At 42.0% G+C, this 22965-nt stretch overlaps 1 protein-coding gene across 1 annotated transcript in view; it reads left to right on the top strand.

The window, feature by feature from the left end:
• Positions 1-22965, top strand: part of ctnnd2b (catenin (cadherin-associated protein), delta 2b) — a 149077-nt gene that overhangs the window by 36145 nt on the left and 89967 nt on the right. The window contains exon 3 of the mRNA XM_076080007.1: positions 14620-14732. Coding sequence (XP_075936122.1) covers positions 14620-14732 — 113 coding nt within the window. The remainder of the gene's footprint in view (positions 1-14619; positions 14733-22965) is intronic.

The following is a 22965-nucleotide window of genomic DNA, read 5'->3' as shown; positions in this document are numbered from 1 at the left end:
CAACTACAACACTGCAGTCAACCAAACCTGACATGCAATTACATTTTGCAAGGATAAACACACACTGAAGATAAGGCGTATTCGTGGTTCTCCTTAGAGGGAGCAACCATGACTTCTTGTTCTGTTTATTCCACATTGCATTACTGCCACGACCTTCGTTTCCAACATATGTCAGACGTCAGATAGAAAAAGAAATGTAGTTGCATTTGTCGGGTCATCAGAGAAGAAAACATGAAAAGATAAACAGTTGGTGAACATAAGGGGGGACAAAGAAAAACCAATGGGGGAAAAGAACACGGAGAAGAAAATCTACCACAGAGGCTTTCGAACGGTTATTAAATCTGATTTTTTTTTGTTTCTCCACAAATGAATGTGAATCATGATGCTCCATGGAACTGTTCACTCGAATTGGCAGTGCAGCAGGTAAAACACTTCTCTCAAGCCTGACCTACAACTGGTCTGAATCCAAACTGAAAGCCGTTTATACGGAGGGAATCTGAAATTATACCTTTATTTTCCCTGTACACCTAATTAAACTCGGCTCAGCTCCTTTCTTCACCTACTAACGCATCATAATATAAATAATGGCAAACTGGTTCCTGTTTCATTCATTTAGTTTTTTACAGGTTCTTTTATTTGTGTTTCCTTACAGCAGCCTAGCGATAATGATGGGTGCTACGAGCCTGTCCTCCCCCACTCGCCGCTACTCCCTTCATTTGTTCATTAAGGATTAATTAAGATTTGTTTAGCATCGGCTACCTCATTAAATTGCCAAATATAGTTATCTTCAAAGTTCACAACGGAGTTGGATATTCATAAGAAGTGGTTTCAAAGTGGATCAAATGTTTATTTTGTTTTACTTCATATGCAAAGTAGCATAAAGAAAAAGTAGAATATGTAAAGGATGAGGAGGGAGGGAGATTCGGGAGGAATTGTGTATGCTCACGCTTTGCCTCCCCCTTCGCTCTCCCTCTCTCTCTTGTTCTCTCTGGCATTTGAGAAAGGCTTTTTCTTGTTTGTTATTTCCAGCTGAAGGAAGACTCCAGGCCAGAGCACCATAGCAGAAATAGGACAATATGTATTATTTCACCTATGCAATGCTGCTGTACCTGAATATGTTTTTGTGTGTTTATTTGTATTCAGGCGGCAACCTCTGGTTCTGAAAAGTGACGCCAATGTGCCAAGTGTCTTAAACCTGCATTCTTTCTACTGACCAGCAGGGGGCGACTCCTCTGGTTGTGTAGAAGTCTATGAGAAAATGACTCTACTTCTCTCTTGATTTATTACCTCAGTAAACATTGTAAACATGAGTTTATGGTCTCAATCTCTAGTTTCAAGTCTTCTTCAATACAGCATGATGTTCATTTAGTACATGATGGTCCATGTAGAGTACCCTGCATAAAGCAGAGTATGCTTTAGCGCGTGGCTACCTTGTGATTGACAGGTCGCTACCACGGTGTTGTCCGGTCTGGGAGTTGTTCGTGTTTTTCGTCATAGAACTTTAGAACCCTTTCACATTGGGTTTTCAGTTCATTGAAGTTAATTGTAATATTTTGGATGCCTTAAAATGTCTTGTTCAGCACTCAGGGCTCAAGGCTTCAAAACTGCAGTTCACAAACCAATGGGTGACGTCACGATGACTACGTCCACTTCTTATATACAATCTTTGCAGGGGCGTCGTCAGGCCTATTTTAGGGGCCACAAGCTATAGTTACACTGTAAGAAACGTACAGTGAAATTCACAGTTATTAACTGGCAGCCATTGACAAGTAACTTACTGTAAAAATAAGTCACAGTAATTGTTACCATGTATTGTATTTTTTGTCTATCACACACACACACACACACACACACACACAGTCATTCAGGTCTTGGAGATTTTTAGAGGACCCCCCCATTTCAATATAAAAGCCCCACAGAGTGAATTCTAACTGGAATGCTTGTGATGAAGCCTGTCATTTAATAACCTCTGTGTATGTGTGTCAAACATTATGATTCCGTCTCCTCTCCCCCCTCTCCCCCACCCAGTCCCACCCTCTCCACCCAGTCCCACCCTTTTAAAATAAAAGCCCCACAGATTAACTGTATGCTAACATTAAGCTCAGAATGAGGCTTTTTTGTTTAAATACTTAATGCTCTTACTAATACTACTACTACTGCTGCTAATATTTCGGGTATAACTACTACTACTACTACTTCTTCTTCTTCTAATGCTACTAATACTTCTATGAATAATAATACTTATACTACAACTACCACTTCAACTAATACTACTACAGCTATTACACTACTAGTACTACTATTACTGCAATTACTACTACAACTACCACTACTACAAATACTATTACAACTACTACTACTACTACTGCCATTACTGCTTCCACCAATACTACTACTACTACTACTACTGCTACTATTGCTATTACTGCTACTACCAATACTACTACTAATACTACTACAGCTATTTGTATGACTACTTGACTACTACTACTACTACTACTACTACAAATACTACTATTACTATTAATTCTACAACTACTATGACCACTACTACTGCTATTACTACAACTACTACTACTACGACTACCACAACTACCCTGTATGAAGCGATAGCTTCATACAGAAATGACGGGAGCGATTGGGTCTGCCACTTCACCCTTCTTCAACCAGTCACCTGTGTTTCTATGAAGCGATAGCTGCTCTCAAGTTCAAGACTGTCCATTCAAGATTATGATTCTCAAATGCAGAAATGAGAGAAGCGATATCTTAATTGAACCTCAATGATACTACTGGTAATGTTGGCGTAACGTCTTCGGGCAGTAGCAGCCACACTGTCAACATTTCTTGTGAAATTTTCCACTTTACTTTGTTTGAAGCACTGCGATTGTTTGTATGAAAAGTATACTGTAGAAAGAATGACATAAGATTTAGTGATACACACTCCTGTCTATCAATATAACAACATGAAATACAACAAATTAGTGCTTGCTGGTAGCAGCTGTTTGCACTTGTAAGAATCATCTCACGATTATAGCAGTTGAATTGGGAGTATCCTCAATTCAATATAAAAACACAAGTAATATCAAATTTCACTCTGGAATGCACTTAGAAACGGCGCCGTACGAAGCGCTACAACAGGGGTCACTAATAGGCGGGCTGCAGTCCAGGTCCGGACCCTGACACCGTTGTATCCGGAACATTTTGACCGAGCGCATCTATTTTAACATTCAATTTAACTAATTTGAAATCTGACAATAAATATTGTTGAGATATTATTCAATTAAACTTTCTTTATTTGATGTGACTGTCAGGTATTGACTAAGCTGACATAGGTTGATAAAAATGCTAGGCTACTTCAATATATGTGGGACTAAATCATAGAGCAGGTTAGACACTATTGTGATGTTCAGGACCTTTGGAAATTCTCTCTAACTGGACCTCTCTGAATTTTTACTGACTATCCCAAGAGCAGAAAGTTTGATCATCTTCAAAAACCACTACTTATAAATACAACAGGAGCAGTTACTTTTGTAGCGTCCCGTCATGGTTTGAGATCATTTGAAGCCGTGTGTCACGCTTCTTTTATTTGTCACAGTTGCCGAAAAGACTTGCACCGGCAAGCCTCATCGCTCCTCGAGATGCATATTAGGATTTGCAACGTCCTTTACGATGAAGTGCAGAGATACATTTCCAGGTCTCAAGTCGGAGAAGAGAGGAGACGAGGAGGCACAAAAAACGAGAAAGAAAGGCCCGAGATATGTGGCTAGTCAGATTAGCATCTCTGAAAAGTGTGCAACGGTGCATTATTTCCAATTGGAAGATTGCACAATTTGCTGGTTTTGCATCTGTCCAACAGTTTTTTACACAGAATATTGCCACCGGATGTCATGTTTAAAGACTGACGCTATATGTTTTCACATGTAACTACAACAGGCTGAGGGCTGAGCTATCTGGAGTAACAGAGCCACAGATGTGTTTTTGGTTTTGAAATGGCTTAAAAAAGAGGAACACCCTTTAAATACAGATTATCGCTCTTACCTCAACCCAATATGCATGTGCTACTTCAACATGTAGAGAAATCCAAAAACCTGCTGTGCCTAGTTACGGTTGCTAAGCTATGATTGGGCAGTGCCTGTTCGGAAGAGGTGGTTCAGCTAACCATCAATTTTGATTTTGCATACATATTTGCATTCATGTGTGTTTTCTGCCAGTTTTCAGTGTCATTTTATTGCTGTTAGATGTCTGTCACTCGACACCGGAAAGCAGTGTGACAGGGAAGGAGAAGCAGTGCATTGTGGTAGGGCTCGGAAAGGGCCAATGTTTTCTTGTATTTGGCAGCTCAGTCCCATTCTCGTCTCTCTCTCTCTCTCTCTCTCTCTCTCTCCATGCTACCTGCCTTGGCAGGAAAAAGAACGGTTGACAAGGGATTGACAAGTGTGTGTGTGTGTGTGTGCTCCGTTGGGTTTCAGAGTTGATTACAGTGCTTGACTTTGAGTTCAGCCCTGCAAGTTACATTATGCAGGGAGTCGAGCAGACGGTAGACACTGCAAAGGAGACGATACCATACTTTATATTTGATGAGAATAAGTCCAGCGGTAGATGTTAATTATTTTATTGCTGGCAAACGAAGAGATGCTGCAACCAGGATTTCAGCTCACGCATGAGCGATCTCTGAGGATATCTGTCTAGCAGTTCTGTTTTTCCACCCAATTTTAGTTTTTCCCTTTATTTTATCAACCCCCCTCATTCCACAGATACAGCACATTCAAATTCAAAGGTTGTATCATTAAACCAATACTCTCAGAGATTTGTCAGATTTCTTTCTCAACACTATTTTTCTTTTCTTATAACAAGGTCTCAAGATGACTCCTCAACTGCAACACAAAATATTCAATACTTTCACACCAACAGTAGTTTAGGAAAAATATTTTTTTTTTGTTTTGTTTTTTCAAATCATTAATATTTTAAAACGTTTGAACTTTGCACCCTGGACCTTTTCTTGTATGACTGGACCTGGCAAGCTGGCACATTGCAGTGAATTACTGCACACCAATTATTGATCATAAACCAATGGCATATTGTCAAACAGAAGGTTCAACAAATATGTACACTTCAAAAAACACATTTTTACATGTTCAAACTGGCCATCTTGTTGTGGGTTGTAGCGTGATATTGAGCAACCAATCACAAGCTGGAGCAGCCTTTTAGACAGCCAATCAAACAAGTGGATCAGACAACAGAGGGCACAAAGTTAGGAGCTAACTACCCGCAAGAGGTCTAGAACTTTCGTCAGACGTTCCTCTTGATCTTCTCTCTTATCTCGCATTGTCTAGAGTTAAAGCTTGTCTGTCACACAGTTACAAGAAGTGCATGTTAATAGCCATCCGTGATCAAAGTGCAGCCTCTGTGGGAGACTCCTTTGACGTTTTTTTTAAAATATGTGCACACGTAAGGTTCCAACATGAATGATGTTTTTTTTCCCTTTGCTTTTTTTGTTGATCAGGCCCTTTGTATTGTATTGGGTTGAAGCATGCCATAGTCAGCACAAATGCAGCATAACATAGATTTATATCAGTTTAGTATGAGAACAGTTAAGACTATGATAGACTTTGAATCGCTCTCCACTAGTGTTGGGCAGTAACATGTCACTTAGTTACGTTTTTCAGAAGTGTAAGAGATTACAATTTAAAATTCAGTAGTTACATCATATGCATACTAGCCCCATTCATATTCAATTACTGAAGAAAAGTGGGGATCAACTTGTTCGCTGTCCTACCACGAGTTTGATTGAGGATTACACTGTCCAAAATTAACTCCTATTTGTCAAATACAACCTCCATGCAGCAAACACTTGCTGTCATTAAAAAAAAAAACACTGTGCACAGACTGGTGCTAAAGTGAAGCAGATCAAAGTTGCAGAGGTTTTAGTAGCAGCATGTTAAGGCGGAATCTTCAAATTGGCCATTTGGGTACATCTAGGTACCATCTGTGCCATTTAAAATGTTCTCAGGTAGCTGTAAAACTCAATGAATGCCATTTTCAGGTCAATATAGGTATTAATTGATTTTCACAGGTCCATAAGAACACAGGTACAGTACGCTACACGCTAGTTAGGATCCTGTCAAAGTCTTCAATTTTGTACCTACATTTGTTCTTGAGTCCATTCAGTGGAAGTACGCTTCTTTTTGGGCAGAGCTGCTCTTTTCCAAACAGCACTTACAGATATAATGCGTTTTTTGTGTGAGTGAAATGTCAATCGGCAATCCCCCCAGCAACAAGCAATAAACTGAGACAAAAATAACAAGGCCACAAGGTGCTTCAATGTGATTAAAGCAACAGTGCCGAGAAAACTCTGGATAACTCTTCCCCATTAGGTGTTTACCTCATGAGTCATGGCCCTGGGCTTTTAACACCTTCGAGGTTTTCATTCGCCCCGCAGTTTGAATAAGCAATTTTACCTTGATGCTGTTTCCCTTTATTTTGCGCATACACTGAGCTCAACGAAGACATAATTCATGCCTCTTACCGTGTGCCTAAAACCAGCATCGGTGCTGCTGCGCGGGATGAGGTGGAGACACAGTATCTTGTGAGGAGAGGATTTAAACCCCGGATCTACAGCCGCAGTTATCGGGGAAACAAGACAAATCTGTCTGGTTTGGGATGCACATTTAAGTAGTTTTGGTATCCGGAGAGCGCTAAATCTCCTTGAATCTGTCTTCCGCCACGCTGTTTTTTTAAAATCTCATTTCACTTGCTCCCTTGGTCTCTTATCTTTTCATCACTCCCCACCTTCTCGTGTTGGCTTGTTTCCCTCTGCCTCTGGGACTACTTTGTTACCAACTGGATGTACCTAGCAATTTTTCCGGCCAAAAAACAATGGCTCCAGACAGCAGTGGTCTTAGCTATACAGCCACCGTGACATTTTGTCATTGAACAGGGCCCCTTCTGAAACAACTAAATGCCAGGCGGACACCACGGGGCACAATTAGACCGCTTTACAGTGGAGATAGAGGGGGAGACAGCTACAGCTAGAACACACACACACTGCAACTATGCAGCCCACCACTGTCCTCCAGACATTTATTTTACTTCACTAATTGCTTTAATGGGGTTTTCAGGGGCCAGCCTGCTCCTGTAAGCTGGTGGCTCTCTATCTGTCTCCGCTCTGTCTCCATTAACACGCTCAGATCGGAGCCCAATCTTTAGTAATGCAATCAGTTGACAGGCACTTGATTGTAGAACCTGCTCATTAAGACAGTTAATTGTTGTCCTTTTTTCAGTTAACTGCTCATCAAGCTACGATTACTCACACACACGTGCAATCACGGCAATCTGCGAAGCTGGTACAGGCCATTGAGTGTTTCTCTTCCACCAGTATGAAGGACTCGATGATGTTATTTTTGAGCGGTACTCATTCATATTGTAAGACCTGAGAGGCTTTGCAGTTACTGTATCCCCAGAGGAATAGAATGAGAGTAGAACGGACGTCTCTATTTAAATGAACATAGCAGGATGGCCAGCGCGGCGGACATTTTTATGTGTATCGTTGTCATTGCAAGCGGTCTTACTTCCGTATTAACCAACTTGTGGTAAGTCGCGGACTCACTCATGTAAGAAAAGTATGAATTGGCCTTAAATGAAGTCGATTGAGCTCTGTGACTACCTCCCGACTTAGCGGCGGGGTGTGACACACTTTACGGCCCCACTGACATGTTTCGTCACCATAACAGCTAACAACAATCAGCTTTTTCTTTTGAAACCAGTCAATTGACCGCGGCAAACAGGTCAACGTCCATTCCATCCTCATTCTATATCTATGATTACCTCATTTATTACAAATCACTTTCTTTGGATTCCATTTATTTCCTATGATGTTGTGCGATCCATCATAATAAACACACAATTTGAATACAATGTTGTCAGTTATAAGTAACATTTACCAGTTTCACACATACATGTAGTTGACATGTCCCTCTCTTCTTTGTAACAGAAAGGCTGCATTACAAACTCTGGTTTTTGGGAGCTTGACCTACACTAGGGACTCAAAATAACTGATGTGTCAGCCTTTGACCTTTTTCTATTTTTGTATCTGTCTTTGTGAATCCCACAATGTTTCAAATGTCCAACACTGAATTGCTGGAATACTCCTTTAAACTTCTACACAAAGATGATGTCAAGTTTCAAAAGTTTGGTCACTGATTTTAATGCCTTACTTGTATAATATCATTTAATAGCATGCATTTGCAAATAGTTAGTAAAATTGTGAAATACTTTGTAATGGCCCTTTAACCTTAATTCATCATTATTCTACATTTAAACTACGTTTTCGGAGTTCAGACTCTACTTCCCTAATATAAAACAATGAAACAGCTTTTTTCTATTATTTCATGATGTATCCAGATTTTTTTGTCTCTGTTATGGGTCAAATTCTTTAATTACAGGATCCTAAATTACCCATTTTGCATCTAAAATCGTCATTTAGTCTCACCATTCCTGATTGCTACACGCCCACATTTTCAAACTCCATGCTGTCAGTTTATAACACAGTTATATAACTTTGTGGATCTCAAGTCTGAGATGATGATGAAGGGTTTTTCTCTCGGACTCGATGAAGCCTCATTAGAGCCACAGAAGACATTTTACAACCGCTGAGTAGTACACCTCGTTAAAAGTAAACAGAGTAAACCTTTGTTTGTAACATCTGTTGAGTGCTCCTTTAATCTTATCCCAACATACTTCATACACATGCATGCTCAGAATTGCTGTGTAATTTGCATCCTGTGATTTTAAGCTCAGAGTTGCAGACTGAAAACGTTCAGCTGATCACGCCGATCTGTCAGTTGATGTCCCATTTATCTGTGCGATCAAACCTGCGTTCAGTCTGCAGCCAAACAGCCAAACCGAATTTGAATAAAGAAATGACTGGAGGCTCTTTGCATGTGCATCATGTATTTGCTGGGATGCCGTGATTGGTTTAGTTAGACTGTGTCTTCCAGGGAGAGGGAAGTGGATATGTCAGATACAGGAAAGCAAAAACACAGATGACATTTTAGACAGGGGCTGGGGACATTTTCCACTGGGCTTCTTGGTGCTTTAGGAAGCGACTGTGGCACCTGTTGGGAAGCCATGGCGTCACATTGGGAGTCAGATTGCATCTGGGTAAGAGATAGTTGTTGTTTTTACGTGGGAATCTTCTCTGATGTCCGCTTGTTTGATGATTCTGTATATATTTTAATCTGAAAATTAAACAGTCAAGTCAACAGTCAAGCATAGTTCTTAGTGGCTAGTTGGTGAACCACTGTAGCTGGAGAGCTAACTGGTAACAAGCTAGCTAGCCGGGGACATGCTAGCACTAGATAGCCAGCATGTTACACCAAGCTAGCTGGCTTGATAAGTGACAGTTTGCAACTCTGAGATTTTTCCTTCATTTGACTGGACAAATATAAAAGTGGATGGTGCAAAAAAAAGAGCTAATATGGTGGTTTTGTCTCTTTTGGGCTCTCTGGCTCACCATGGAGAGCTGCAGGAAGAGTCCTAAAACCTGGAAATGAGTCAGCATTTTCCGAAGAGATATTTACGTTTTGTTCTACGATATAAAGTGACTTTTGAAGCTTTATAATGTTTCTTTAAAAAGGCGGTTGTTACCAAGTGGCACAAAGACGCTACAAAACATCATCACGTCAAACCATAGACAGTCTATAAGACACTTTGGTTTGTGGAATGCCGTTTTAAAGCCTCAAGTTCGGCAAATTTGGCCATCGGCGTCTTGGATTACGGCCGTCGCCATCTTGGCTTTTTGCAACCAGTCAACGGAGGTTACCATATTTGACCTGTCAATCACAGTAAGCTCACGTTAAAGCATTTGTTGGTCTTTATGGTCTGTACATGGGACCATAATTTACTAAATGAACATCATGCTGTATTGAAGAAGACTTGAAACAAGCGATTGAGACCATGAACTCATGTTTACAATGTTTACTGAGGTAATAAATCAATTGGGAAGTATGGTCATTTATTTATTTGCAACCAGAGAAGTCGCCCCCTGATAACCAGTAGAGAGAATGCAAGTTCATGACACTTCCGCATCGGCTTCACTCTTCAGGATCGGGGGTTGCCGTCTGCGGCCGAAAACACTAGTCTTCATTTAGCTTCGTGGTGGTGATGTGAAGTCATGTCACCGTGGTGTAGTTCATTTATAGCGTTAGCTTTTTGTTCCTCCGCCGATTGCATTCACATCTCAGAAATCATAAAAGTGGTGTCATTTGTGAAGATAAACTTGATGAACAACAGCGCGTACATGTTAGAGTAACACGATTCCACTTTGCATGCTTTCACATTCTCAGTCAGTGCAAATAATAGCAGCCAACAGTGCAGAGAAAAAAAGTATTGTCAGGCCACGGCTGAGTGCAGATTAGGTGTGTATGTTTGAACTTATCTGTACAGTGTGTTTGTGTGTGTGTGTGTGTGTGTAGGCTTGTGGATAAGGTATGCAAGTGTGTGAAGGCATGTGTGTGTTTGTGTGTAGGCAGGAGAGTACTGTTTTGAGATGTGTGCGCCTCCCTCCATCTCGCCTCCCTTCCATCTTCTGTCTCTCCCGCCGCCGCCCACCTTCTCCTAATACAACTCCTCGCTTGCTTTTCAGTGGTGGTGGCGGCTTGGGGGGGGGGGAGGCGGGAGGAGAGGGAGACATGCAGATGGTCTGGTCAGAGAGAAAGAGAGAGAGAGAGAGAGCGAGGCAGAGAGCGACTGGCGAGCGGCGGGCTTTTTCGGCTGGGTCGGCCGGTGGGAGGGCCCATTGTGATGCAACGTTGCATAAATAATGCCACGGGGCTTCTGAATGCTCCGTTGCCATGGGGACCTTTGTGCCTCAGTGAACACCGTGTGTGTGTTTTGCGGCCCCTCAAGGAGGGAGAGAGAAAGAGACATAGACAGAGAGAGAGAGAGAGAGACAGACAGAGAGGGGGGCTGAGTTGCAGTCAGCTCAAGTGACACTGGAGTTTCTCTCTCTCTCTCTCTCTCTGTCCCTCTACTCACTTGCTGTGTTTGACCCGGGACAGATGAGTGTTTGGAGGAGGGAGAGCGAGTGTTGTTGTTGCTTTTTGACCAGATGGGGAGCAAAGATAAGCGGGATACTCACTGTGATTTTTGTTGTCCTCTCTGTGAAGCATGGTCCATGTGAAGGTATGTGTTCTCACTACTTCCAAATCTTCTTTTTTGTTCTTTCCTTTTTCTTTTTTTTTTGCCTTTTTTGCCTTTTTTCTGAGAATGCATCCCATCGTGGTCTGGGCCTCTCCCTCTGCAGTAACAGGTGTCTGCCTGTCAGCCCTGAATAGGAGGGAGAGGAGAGTAAGGGAGAGGGGGGGGGGGGGGGGGGGGGGCGACTTTTGTTTGGATGTTTTTGACGAAGCCTTATGACTGAATTTTCACGGCTCGCCATCCAGCTAGTTAGTCAGCTCGCCGAGCCACTCAGCGCCGAACAATCAAACAAACAAAAGACAAAACATTTCATCTCTCCCTTCATCTGCTCTGGCGATGTCGCCTCATAGTAGGGTTTTTTTCTTCCTCGGTGTTCCTTTAGTTCCTTCAGCTGATGAAGGTAGTTGGATTGATTTGATTGCAAAATAAAAAGTTAGACCACGCAGGGAATAAAAGTGCAGTTGTGTGTGTGTGTGTGTGTGTGTGTGTGTGTGTGTGTGTGTGTGATTTCTGCTTTCTAGTAGCTCTGTAGCAAGTGTCTGCTTTGTGTTTGCATCAAAAGATTACAGCTTGTTTATCTTCAAAAGAGCCTTTAAGCAATGAGATCATAGAAACCAAAATCATCCGTGTGTTTTCACGCAGATGATTGGCTCCATGCTGAAACACTGTGACGATTGATCTCAGGCCACTCGCTGCTAAACAAATGACATACACCTAATCTAGCCCGGTGATTTTTCTTCTTTCTTTTCTTTTCTTTGTACCATTTCTATCGAGCCGGCTGTACTTTCATCCACGGTGCAGCGCAAACACATCTGTGTATCATCATGTTGAAGTTGGGATGTTACTCTCGCAGTGTTCACACTTGAGAGATTTCACCGCACTGCACGTGTGTGTGTGTGTGTGTGTGTGTGAGCATTACAGCATGTTAACATCAACAGACTGCTCTGCACCCACAACATTTCCCACTGACAGAAGTTACATTTAGTGTTGTCCAGCGGAGCATCTCAGCTGTTTAGTTGTACAAAGCACTCAACTGTGTCATGAAGTCAATGGGAAACTTTTATATTTTCCCGCCATTGTTAGTGCTAATAGTGTTCTATATATGTGTGAGCAGTTACCATTAAAGGGATAGTTCAGGTGTTTTCAAGGGGGTTCTCATCCATAGTCAGGGTATCACCCGCAGTAGATGGCGTAGGGATATTTTCACCGCACTATCCCTTTAATAGCAAGAAGACGATGCATAATCATGGTCAAATCTGCAGTGTGAGTTGTTAACTTATTACATCGTTGCTTCACTATAATCACATCCTATTATTATGGTGGGACGCCTGGAGCTGCCTCAGGCATCATCACCAGGGACTGTCAGCGCTCTGAAGATAGAAACACACATTGTTTATTATGAAGAAGAATAATGTTTTTCAGTGATATTTTGACTACGTTTTAAGTGTTGAAAATATTATAAAGTTGCCTCTCTGGCCGTGTCCGTGCCAACAGAGCAGACTGACTTTTTATTCACCGTTAATGGAATAGCTTTGTGAATGTACGTAGCTTTGTTTGGCCAGGAACTCCCCAAGGGTTCAGTGTTAGATATGCAGCAGGCTATTTGTCACGCACCTTGTTCCACGTGTTGCAATGTGTCAGATGAGTACAGAGAACATGAGGCAGAGGAGCGAAACAGTAACACATGTAACGCATGCACTGTTTGTGCGCTTGTGTCACTTCCAGGATCCTCACACACAGAATCTCCGCTTAGTGCAGTTTTACTTTAATATTTCAGCAATCGACCATCAAACCGAATGAAATATTCGGAGCTCCATCCGATTTAAATTATGAATTTTATAGCTTTTAGATGAGCGGCGGTCTCTGTCAGAGCAGCTCCTTTGTATTGAAATGCTGACCGTGGAAACATTGATTGATTGATTGATTACATCTCCCGTCCTGACATGGTTTATTATAAGTCCCTCACTTTCATTATCTAGACACCCACCAGAAAACTGTCAGAAAGCAATTTAAGATCTAAATCATGATTTCAAGGCCGCTGCTCACATGTGCGCAGACACCGTTTGCATTTGAAACTATCTACAATCCAAATGGACTAATTAAGTCATTTTTATTTGTTCATCTTTTCTTTGCACAAATTTGTGAAATCAGTTATGTGTAATCAGCTATAATCATCGCAGCCAACAGCAGAGACACAAATACTATAATCAGCTGTTGGTTTGTTTGCGTACCGGTTAATTGGTGGTTATTCATCGCACATTGAAGAGCATAAATTAAGCATCAAAACAATGGGCCTCATGGAAGGTGAACACAGTCATTGTTAAATGGTACATAAACGTGATCTAAGAGATATTGTCGCATTTATCAGTTTTCCTGTGTAATAATTTATAGCTTGCCAACATGTATTTAATAGACATATTTATAAAAATGTGCATCATGGTCTGCCAGTTTACAAAAATGTTCAACATTGTTCCATTTTTTTTTCTGGCATGCAGCTTTTACAGTAGTTGTTTTTTTTGCCACACTCAGACAGCTGCTTCAGGGTACTCCTGCGGGTCACAGCCCAGGTGTGCGCCCCTCCATTATATATCACCTGATAGTGTTACATCTTTTGTGAACGACACTTGCCTGGAGCAGAACGGGCAGCCTTACACACAAAAGACGCTTAGAGGTGTCAGCTTTACTAATGACCAGATCTCTGCAACGCACATCTGCTCATGGACAGTCATGGATTCATCAAGTTGAGATATGAGAAATGCAGCTTTTGTAGTTAAGAGGTTAGAAAGAGTGAGAGAGATTTCGGGTAAGAAAACATGTTCTTGCTGGGTTGTTTTGCACAAGTGGGTTTACATCCACCTGTTTGTATGCACATTTGTATGCACTATTTCTGTAAGTGCATATGGGATTAGAATTAGGCCACACATTTTAGGGTGACGGTGACAGTGTTTCTTCCGGGGCCCGCTACACATGCAGAAAACATGTTCTTCAACTGGGGTGATGTGACTGACAACCTACCAGCCGCCACGTGGTAACAGCAGGATGCAACTCCATTCACTCTCGACTGTATAGATGATTTGTCAGGGAGGCATTCGACTAAAGCTTTCATGGGGAAAGAAAATGACAAAATCCATCATCCCAAAACTTCATCTGTTTCGTGAGGTTTTTTTCGAGTCGCGGAATAACAAATGTCACATTTGTGACGGCTTAATCACACTCCTCTCGGCGTGAAACAGTAGCAGACACAGCGCTATCTGGCCTCTTCTGCCACCACAGACCGCAGAGTCCATTTCACAACAATTCAGAACGTGTCAGAGACAATGGTGGCCAAAAGTAAGGTTCAGGATGACTGTGAATGTGACCGTAAATAAGCATGTTTTGACACTCTCTCTCTCTCTCTCTCTCTCTCTCTCTCTCTCTCTGCAGGAGTTGCAGTTTGAACGCCTGACCAGGGAGCTGGAAGCCGAACGACAGATCGTTGCCAGTCAGTTGGAGAGATGCAAGCTTGGCTCTGAGACTGGAAGCATGACTAGCATCAGGTGTGTTTGTGTGGTTTTGTCTCCCACCTGTCGGGACCTCTTCTGCGCACTCTGACCTGCGTGTGTGTCAGTCGTGCTCTCGCAGGTGACCGATTAGACAGCTGCTACACTCCTTGATTTGTGTCCAAAAATCCAACTCTATGATTGAAACCACAGTTTAAAAAGAGCGAGTGAAACCAGTGTTCCTTCACCCCCTTTACCCACACACATACTACAGAGCTGCTACATACCTATTTATTATGTTGCTTTCTTACAAATTCACACAATTAACACATATCATAGTGGAAGAGATACATATAACTGGTCAATGTATCCTCATACAATGGTTCATATGGTATCCTGCGAAAAGTTACTCCTCATTTTTTCATACGTTTTCCCTCGAAAGCCAGCAACATGTATAGGCCTACAGCCTTTAGGCTACACAACTACTTAGTTAGGTTTAGGAATAGATCGTTGCTTGGGTTAAAATAACCGTGGAAGTGCCGTTACTGAAGTACGTAAGATACGTGACAAAAACATACAAAAAATTAGTGTGGGATATCTATGAATTCTTTCTTGAAGGTCTTGCTACAAATGCTGGATGAGACCAGCCTGATCTGGCAGCTATAGCTTCACTTTTGCTGGCATAATCAAAGGAACTATGTGTAGCATTTATCTTTAATAAGTAATGGCAATCATTTTGAAAGATAGTTACAACATAAGACCTCTTAGCAAATACATTGATTGTTAAAAGGTCTAGCTGCATCTAACTGAGCTATGGAGCGTAAATTGACACATGCAAAAATTGACGCTAGAGGGGTACGTAGAGCATCATAGTGTGAAACTTACCAAACTTGCAAGTTCTAAAACCAAAACAATGAGCTGAAAGAAGCTAAAACGCTTCGAAGAACTGCAGACTTGTGTGGTGGTACTTTGAGGGTTTGCGACTACCTATCCTGCTGCCCAAAGTCATTCAAACCATCGATTAGTTCAGCTTGTAAATACTGTAGCTAGCCTTTTTTAAAGATTGTGACCATGCAACATAATGGATGGTCATAATTAATGAAAAAAGAAGTCATTGCTATTTGAGAACCCACAGTATCTGTTATCAGCTCTCACTAGTATTATCCCTCTTCTTGCTCCTCATAATAAACACGCAGAAAAACAACAGGGAGGTCAAGGGGGCATGAAGCAATTCATTTGTTATCACCTTATAAAACATGTTGCTCAATCCAGAGTCATTTTCAGAAATAAGTACAATAAAAGCCGAAGGATGATAACTTGAGACCTCTTATAGACCTGATTGTATGTGTAAGGTGTGCGTCAAGAAAGGCTATAGATAGATCTGTCAAAAACTCACTGGCAGACTTTAGTTTATTGACAGGATCAAGTTGCAATCCTGAAGCTCTTAACTGCATCGGCTGCAGCTTTAAGCCGGATTTGATGATCATGTAACTGATTAATGATCAAATGATTTCGCATCAATCAACGCTTCCATGTGGATTTGTTTATAACCTGTATTAGAGTGTTACAACCACAGATGTTGTACTTTGAGTCAAAGTGTCATTATTAAAAATCAACATATATTTGTTGTAGCATTTTGCTGGAGCTGAACACAGACAAGACCTTGTGTTGTGCTAACATACAGACCTAATCTCACTAATTCCCCTCGTTTGTGATAATCAAGAGTGACAGCATTTCCCGACTTACCTTTTTGCAGCAGCAGTGAGCAAAATTACCTTATTTTGCGTCAAAATCGTGCCTACCCTGTCAGTGTAACCCACCAGTTTGATCAAAGCGTCTGCTTTCGGTAGTTTAAATTGAATCTTGGCTCAGGTCTGATGGCACAAAGCAAATCCCCAGCTTTGCAAACATGATACGCTATTAATTGTCCATTAAAAACTGCAATTACTTCTTAAAAAGGATCGAACAATGCGCAGCTGTCACAGGAGTCCATTGTTCTGCTCGGGGGGCCTTCGTGTTTTTTTTGTTGTTTTCTTTTTTCGTGATGAGAGGAAGTACACTGTTCACAGTGTGTCATATTATCTGCCGCCTGATTGAGTTTGGACCCAAGCTTCAAAGAACACATTCTACACATTCCATACCGGTCCCGTGATGTGAAGACAGCCCTCCTGACACAATAGTGGTAACGCACTTAGCCTGCCTCTCAGGACAATGTAACACGATTAAAGTCGGTCTCTGTCTCACTCTCTCTCACACATACACAAACGCACACTCACACTAATAGACGCACACGATCCATCATCTATTGTACTCTCTGATTCCGTTAAGCGAGCGGGGATTCCATCAGTCTCAAACTAATTACTCATCTGCCCGCTTTGTAATTCTCATTTCAATTTGAAGGGTGGACCAACAAAGAGCCGAAAGATGGTCTAAAACCCGATTTATTCAGCAGTCTAATTAACTGGTGATGCGTTTAGCTCCTCAACGCTTTGAAAGGGCTGCATCGAGGGCCCCCCATTTAAAACAGCAGCGACCATGGGAGACGGAAGAGGTGTGGAGTCCAAAAGAAAAACACGTCTTCCACTTCATCACCCAGCTGCGCACAGATGGAATAAAGGCTGCCATGTTGCTAACTTGATTAGCTGGATTTATTATTTAGTGAGGAGCGTCCGCAATGTCCGTCCGCCATTGCTTTATATCCACTTTGTTGGACTTGGAGGTAATTACCGAATGGACAAATGGTTTGGCAAAACAAAACAAGGCACTGCTGGAAGTTTGCAGAGCCTAAAGCATGAAGGATTTATTGCCCAATCTCCTCTGAAACATTGGTATTGTTGCCGTTCTGAATCATCACTGCCTGTCCCGGCGAACAGAAGGGGCAACATTTAATCTGCAGCTACAAGACATGAACAGGGATTTATCTTGGTAGCATTTGTGGTGAGACATATTGACACTGTGCGCAGCAATTAAACTAGGAGCTTGAATATTCTCAGCAGCTTGGTGGAAGTAAAACTAAACTCAAATTGCTGCTGTGTTTTGAGTTTTTTTCCTTTTGTCATTTCGGTGGATAATTGGCTGTAGTAAATTAATAGTTTTTTCTGTAAGTTCCTTTCTATCTTCTTTGCTTTTAGCGAGGTTAGCATATGTTAGCATGGCCGAGATGCATTTTGGCCCGTACAATGTTTTGTTTTCTTCTTCAGCAAGGTCTGTTATATAAAAGCTATTTTTTGTTAGCAGCCTGTCTCACTGTGTTCTAAATCCAGGCTGTCCAGTTACACTTTGGGACAGTGCTAGAAACATTTATCACCACTAGCAAAAGCTAATTTACTGGTGTTGTCTGCGTTGGCATTACTTGCTCCAAGCTACAATTTCTCACTTTAATTCAGTGCATGTCTGTCACATTAGCTAGCTAGCGCTGTCAGTTGTATAGTAGGAAAAAGTAGCCTAAAGGAAAGTGTTCCAAACAAATATACTTTAATATTTGAATATATTCACTATTGTTTGTAAATGGGAAAGCTGTATATTCTTGTTACTTTTGCTTACGGTTCATGTCTGACGTTTGAAACCATATGACAAAAAATATCTTAGTCTACTTATTACGTTTTTCCTGAGCCGGAATGAGTTTGTTTTTAGCCCAAAACAGTTGTTTTCTCTCAGCTCATAGTAATCCAAATGGTCCCAACATTAACATTCAATAAATCATTTAAAACATGACACTGTCTTGAAATACTATCCGGAAGCCAGGAAGCATACTAGTTCCTCTGAAAACTCTCATCACAGGAAGTCTTATGCTGCATTCACATGGAATCAGACAAAAGGCGGACGGACAACACCTTCTGGACCGCACGAGAAGAAACGACCTACCAGCCGGACGGAGTGGCATGGCGGCAAAAACGAAACACACATTACGATATGTTGCCATGGTGACGTCATATTGTTAAGAATTTGCATGTAGCTACCAAATGCATAATATTCTATTGCAAACTTAAACAACTTTCGCCTTGGCTGAGGGAGCTACGTAGAATCCAGAAAAATGTTAAAATGTTTTTACTTAGATAGTTATCGTTGCTATTATTCTCTGCAGACCTCACCTAATTTCACCGTCCTGCTCACGCCCACTAAGTTTGCATTTACCGTCTGGTCGATTCCATGTGAATGCAGCATTATTGGCATTCTCAAAGGGGCAGCTCTTGTTTCTACTCCCAGACAAACACAGTAGATATAATATCACCGGTGTTGTTATGATACAATGACTGTGGGATTTTCAGACCCCTTGGCTGATGCCAGATAGATATTGTCTAGATAGAAGGTAGAAAGAAATAGAGGATGGGACTGTGTAACAGTGTTTTATGTGTCCTTGCAACTATTGAAAATACAGATTTTCCTGTGTCACCAGAAGGGAATCCCCAAAACCAATCGATATGTGAATCATGTGCCAACATTTTTTTATATTTGAGTTAGAAGTCCTTTCAGTTGACTTTCTTTGTCTGTATTATTTGAATTTGACAGCTCCATTAAAAAGTAAGCAATGAAGTACTTAAAATAATGGAAATCTGTCCCTAGATAGGCAGCCGGGCTAAACCACAGAAAAGTTGAATTAAGAATGAGCCTTAAGTGCAGCTGTGAGGGGGCCGGCAGTTCAGGACTCCTGTTGTGTTGTGGAGGATAAGGACTTTCAGAGATGCTAATGAGATCTTCAGCTCTGCCTTTGTTTCCAGTTTTAATCAGTCACCACAGGTCACAGTGTCTGCCTTGGCATATGCCACTGCTTTATCACTTCAAGGGGCACAACTCCACTGTGTGTGTGTGTGTGTGTCGCTCTATCAGTCAAACGGAGACAATGTTTTTGTCTGCCAAGAGAAGAGCGCGATGTACGTCGCCTCATTAGTTAAAGGACCATTCCGCCTCAAATGTCAATGTTGCAAGGGGATACTTCGGTGGTTCTTCTGGGGTGGAGATGAAGCAAATGGTAAATTGCCATGATTCTGATTCTATTGTAGATGTCTGTGGTCACCCTTTAAGCACTACTCTTTTCTATTTGTCGCTCAAAGTAAGCTGCGAGCACAAATTAGATCCACGCGCGGGACCTCTACACATGCGCGCGCATGGATCTAATTTAAATCCCATTTACTTACCTCATTCGGCGATAGATAGTGACTTAGGTGAAGTCGAGTAAGTGGGCGGACCCAGTCACTATTGTAGCACTAGACTTAATTGGTTACAATCCTCGTCTTTGGATCAGTCCCGACACAGACGCTAGGTGGTGGTATAAAGGTGTTTTTTAATTCGCCACTAAACACTTCTCCACTACATCTCAGAGGTACATATTGTACTTTTTACTCCACTACGTCTCAAAGGTAAATAATGTACTTTTTACGCCACTACATCTCAGAGGTAGTCTGCTTGCTTTTGCAGTTTTACGAACCGTATTCCCGGGAAATATCACGAGTGGCGACACTGTTTGGACCTCTGGGAAGTGGAATCCAAAAACACACCTGCAATTACCGCTTATCGCTATAGGTGCCATATTGACTTTTTGTCCTGCCAGCTGTTACTGAAGTTGAAGGAACATTTTCTTTGCTGTAGGGAGGCCTTCCCCCTCTACTCATACTCTTTTTGTTATTTTGTTTCCCTTACCATATTGTCTTTTCACTTCACCCTCTTTATCCGACCTCTCACAATGTCGATCCCTCCGATCCAAACACAGGTCGCCAGAGCAGTGCGGTTAAGAGTAATTATTTTGAGCCCTGTCGTGGTGTAAGTTGGGTTCGGCTGCACCAGTAAAGAGCCTTGCTTAGAGCATAGGCTTGGTTGCATTTTTAAACCAATCCTGGAGCAGCTGGTTGACTCTGATCTCGACCCGCTGCATCGTGGGTTGGCAATCTGATTTGGGAAGGTAAAAGAAACCAAGAAAGTATAACTAGGGAGGAAACACCGCAGAGAACATGAGCAGTACATCTCTCTGTTCAACCCTCTGTTATCTGTATTGGTGCATGCCTCACTCTGCCTAGTGTTTACGTGCTCCTTGGCTACAGTCCCTTTATCTAATCATCCGAGTGGACCTCTGACAGCGAGCACACACCAGCCCAGCAGATACAGATATCAGAGCTCTGGTGGCACCTTGGCAGCCACTCCACTCTGCTTGCCGAGGACTAGCCTCCTCCCAGGGTGGGCTTTTCATCTGCCTCTTTTGGCTGTCCAGATTGTATAGTCTGGTAACCGGATGCCCTGCTGCTGAGTGGTGATCGTGTGTTTGTGTGCGTCTGTGTGCCTGTGTGCATTAGCATTGGCAGTAGCCACAGCACCCTGCGAGGACCAACGCCGCGCGATTGGCTGGAAAACGTAACCCTGGCTAGCGAGAACCCATTACCCAGAAGCTGTCAGGACGCTCACTGCCAGCTTAGACCCACAGCGCTGTGGCTCTGCCTCCACTCCTCTTCAACACATCCAGACTAACGAAGCTGTCTGCGGAAGGGGTGCAGCTTCGATGAAAACTATTACCTGTTTTTATTAAATCAAAAAAAACTCTTTAAAAAAAAATGTCTCTAATAGTCCTTTGAAGGACCGTTTTCCCACGGAGGCAATCTGAAGAATTAGCATTATTAGAACATTTTCCGACACGCAAAGAGACAATATCAGGCCTGTCAGACAAAACATTTTACACCCCAGTCAGTCAGACAGCTAATTCACTCCTATCAGTGATGGAGAGCAGACCAGACTCAAACAATCTAAAACAATTTGTAAAGAAATAGAATAAACTAAAGTAGAAAGGAATAGACATCCAATCAAAACTGGCCCCATCAGATCATCAACAGATTACATCACATAAATCATATTCCCATAGGCAGCTTAATGAGCCCAATTGAGAATTAAAGTAACTCCACTATAGCCCCTAAAAAAAACCTAATAAACAAAATCATGTTTGATTTACTTTCCTCAGCTGCTGTTTTCCCATTATCCAGTTGCCATAGCTACCTTCTACACACTAAAACCACCTGTTGCTAAAAGGTGTAGCCACTTAAGTCAGTGTGCTTTGGTATGCTTGCAGCGTGATAGAAACGCATCTTTTCTGCATCAAACAAACTCGCCAAGCTCCTCCCATCTGACTAGTGCTCTGCCCTCCGTGGTTGGGGTTAGGATGTAGCAGCTGGAGAGATAACTGGTTGGGGTTTGGGTAAAGTTGGCTGGAGTTTAAGCGTTGCAGGAGCGGACTGGTTGGGGTCGCGGGTCGCTCTGAATGGTTGTGTTCAGGGGCCCTGTCATTCTGTCTTTCATTTTTCAGTCAGTTTCCCATTTTTTGACAAAGTTGCCTGTTGTCTATTTCTGTACCTACCTGCCCTCTGTCTGCACTTGGGTCCTAACAGGCTGCTGACTGTTACTTCTTAACAAACAATGTGATTGGTATTGCTGTTATTGCCATTTTTGTCAGCGTATGTTGCTTGAAACTGTCTTTTAAATGCCACATGTCTGAGTCTAGTCTTGTTTATTCATTTCTTTAGCACAGGTTCCATAACCCAACAACAAATAATCAAACCCAGGTAAACACATACAACAAAATTACACCTGGCCCTGCATGTGCACATTCCACATGATTACATAAATATGGCTTTGATATTGCTAATTAGGGAAACATGCTGTGTGGTTTTACCATGCAATCTCACAGTTACAGTCACTTGTGAAGTAGGTCAATTATGTAAAGGACAAATTCATTTTGCACACTTTATGTTTATCCACTGATGTTTTTTTCGACACCCAACAACTATGGAGCCTGCTCTTCGCTGCATGGCTGAGTCATAAAGGATGCATACTGCCGCTACCTGTGCGAAGGTAATGCCTCCTTCAGAGTAAAAGGTATCGTGACTCGAGCTACAGTTGAGCTGAACGCCTCGATATGATTGTGGACTTTTTTTGGCAGAATCAGAGAGGTGGTGAGAACAGAGCATCAGAGAGTAATAGAAGACAGTGTAGAGACTTTGCTGTTTGATTGATTTTGTGCAGGAGCTTTGGCATGAGTTATCACTCCAACTGTAGTTTTATGTCACAGCTGTTAATCATACACAGACCACGTTTTATAGCGAGGCTGTCATTTAGTGGATCATTGCAGAATGTGAAAATTAAGAAATCTTAAGGACCAAGGACGACTGAGGAACCATAATGGTCTGAAAACAGCGGTGCCGGTGTCGGAGCCTCAAAATGGATATCGCTGACCTGTTACTTCTGTAACTAACAGCTGCTGTGAGTTTCTTCTTGAGTGTTTTAAAACACCATTTTATCAAACAGGGGTCAATGA

The sequence above is a fragment of the Anarhichas minor genome, unplaced genomic scaffold (genome assembly GCF_050575085.1).
Source record: "Anarhichas minor isolate MPS153535 unplaced genomic scaffold, ASM5057508v1 ptg000006l, whole genome shotgun sequence".
In the NCBI taxonomy this organism is placed as follows: domain Eukaryota; kingdom Metazoa; phylum Chordata; class Actinopteri; order Perciformes; family Anarhichadidae; genus Anarhichas; species Anarhichas minor.
The sequence above is the reverse complement of the archived record's forward strand: the minus strand, read 5'-3'. Positions and strand labels throughout refer to the sequence as shown.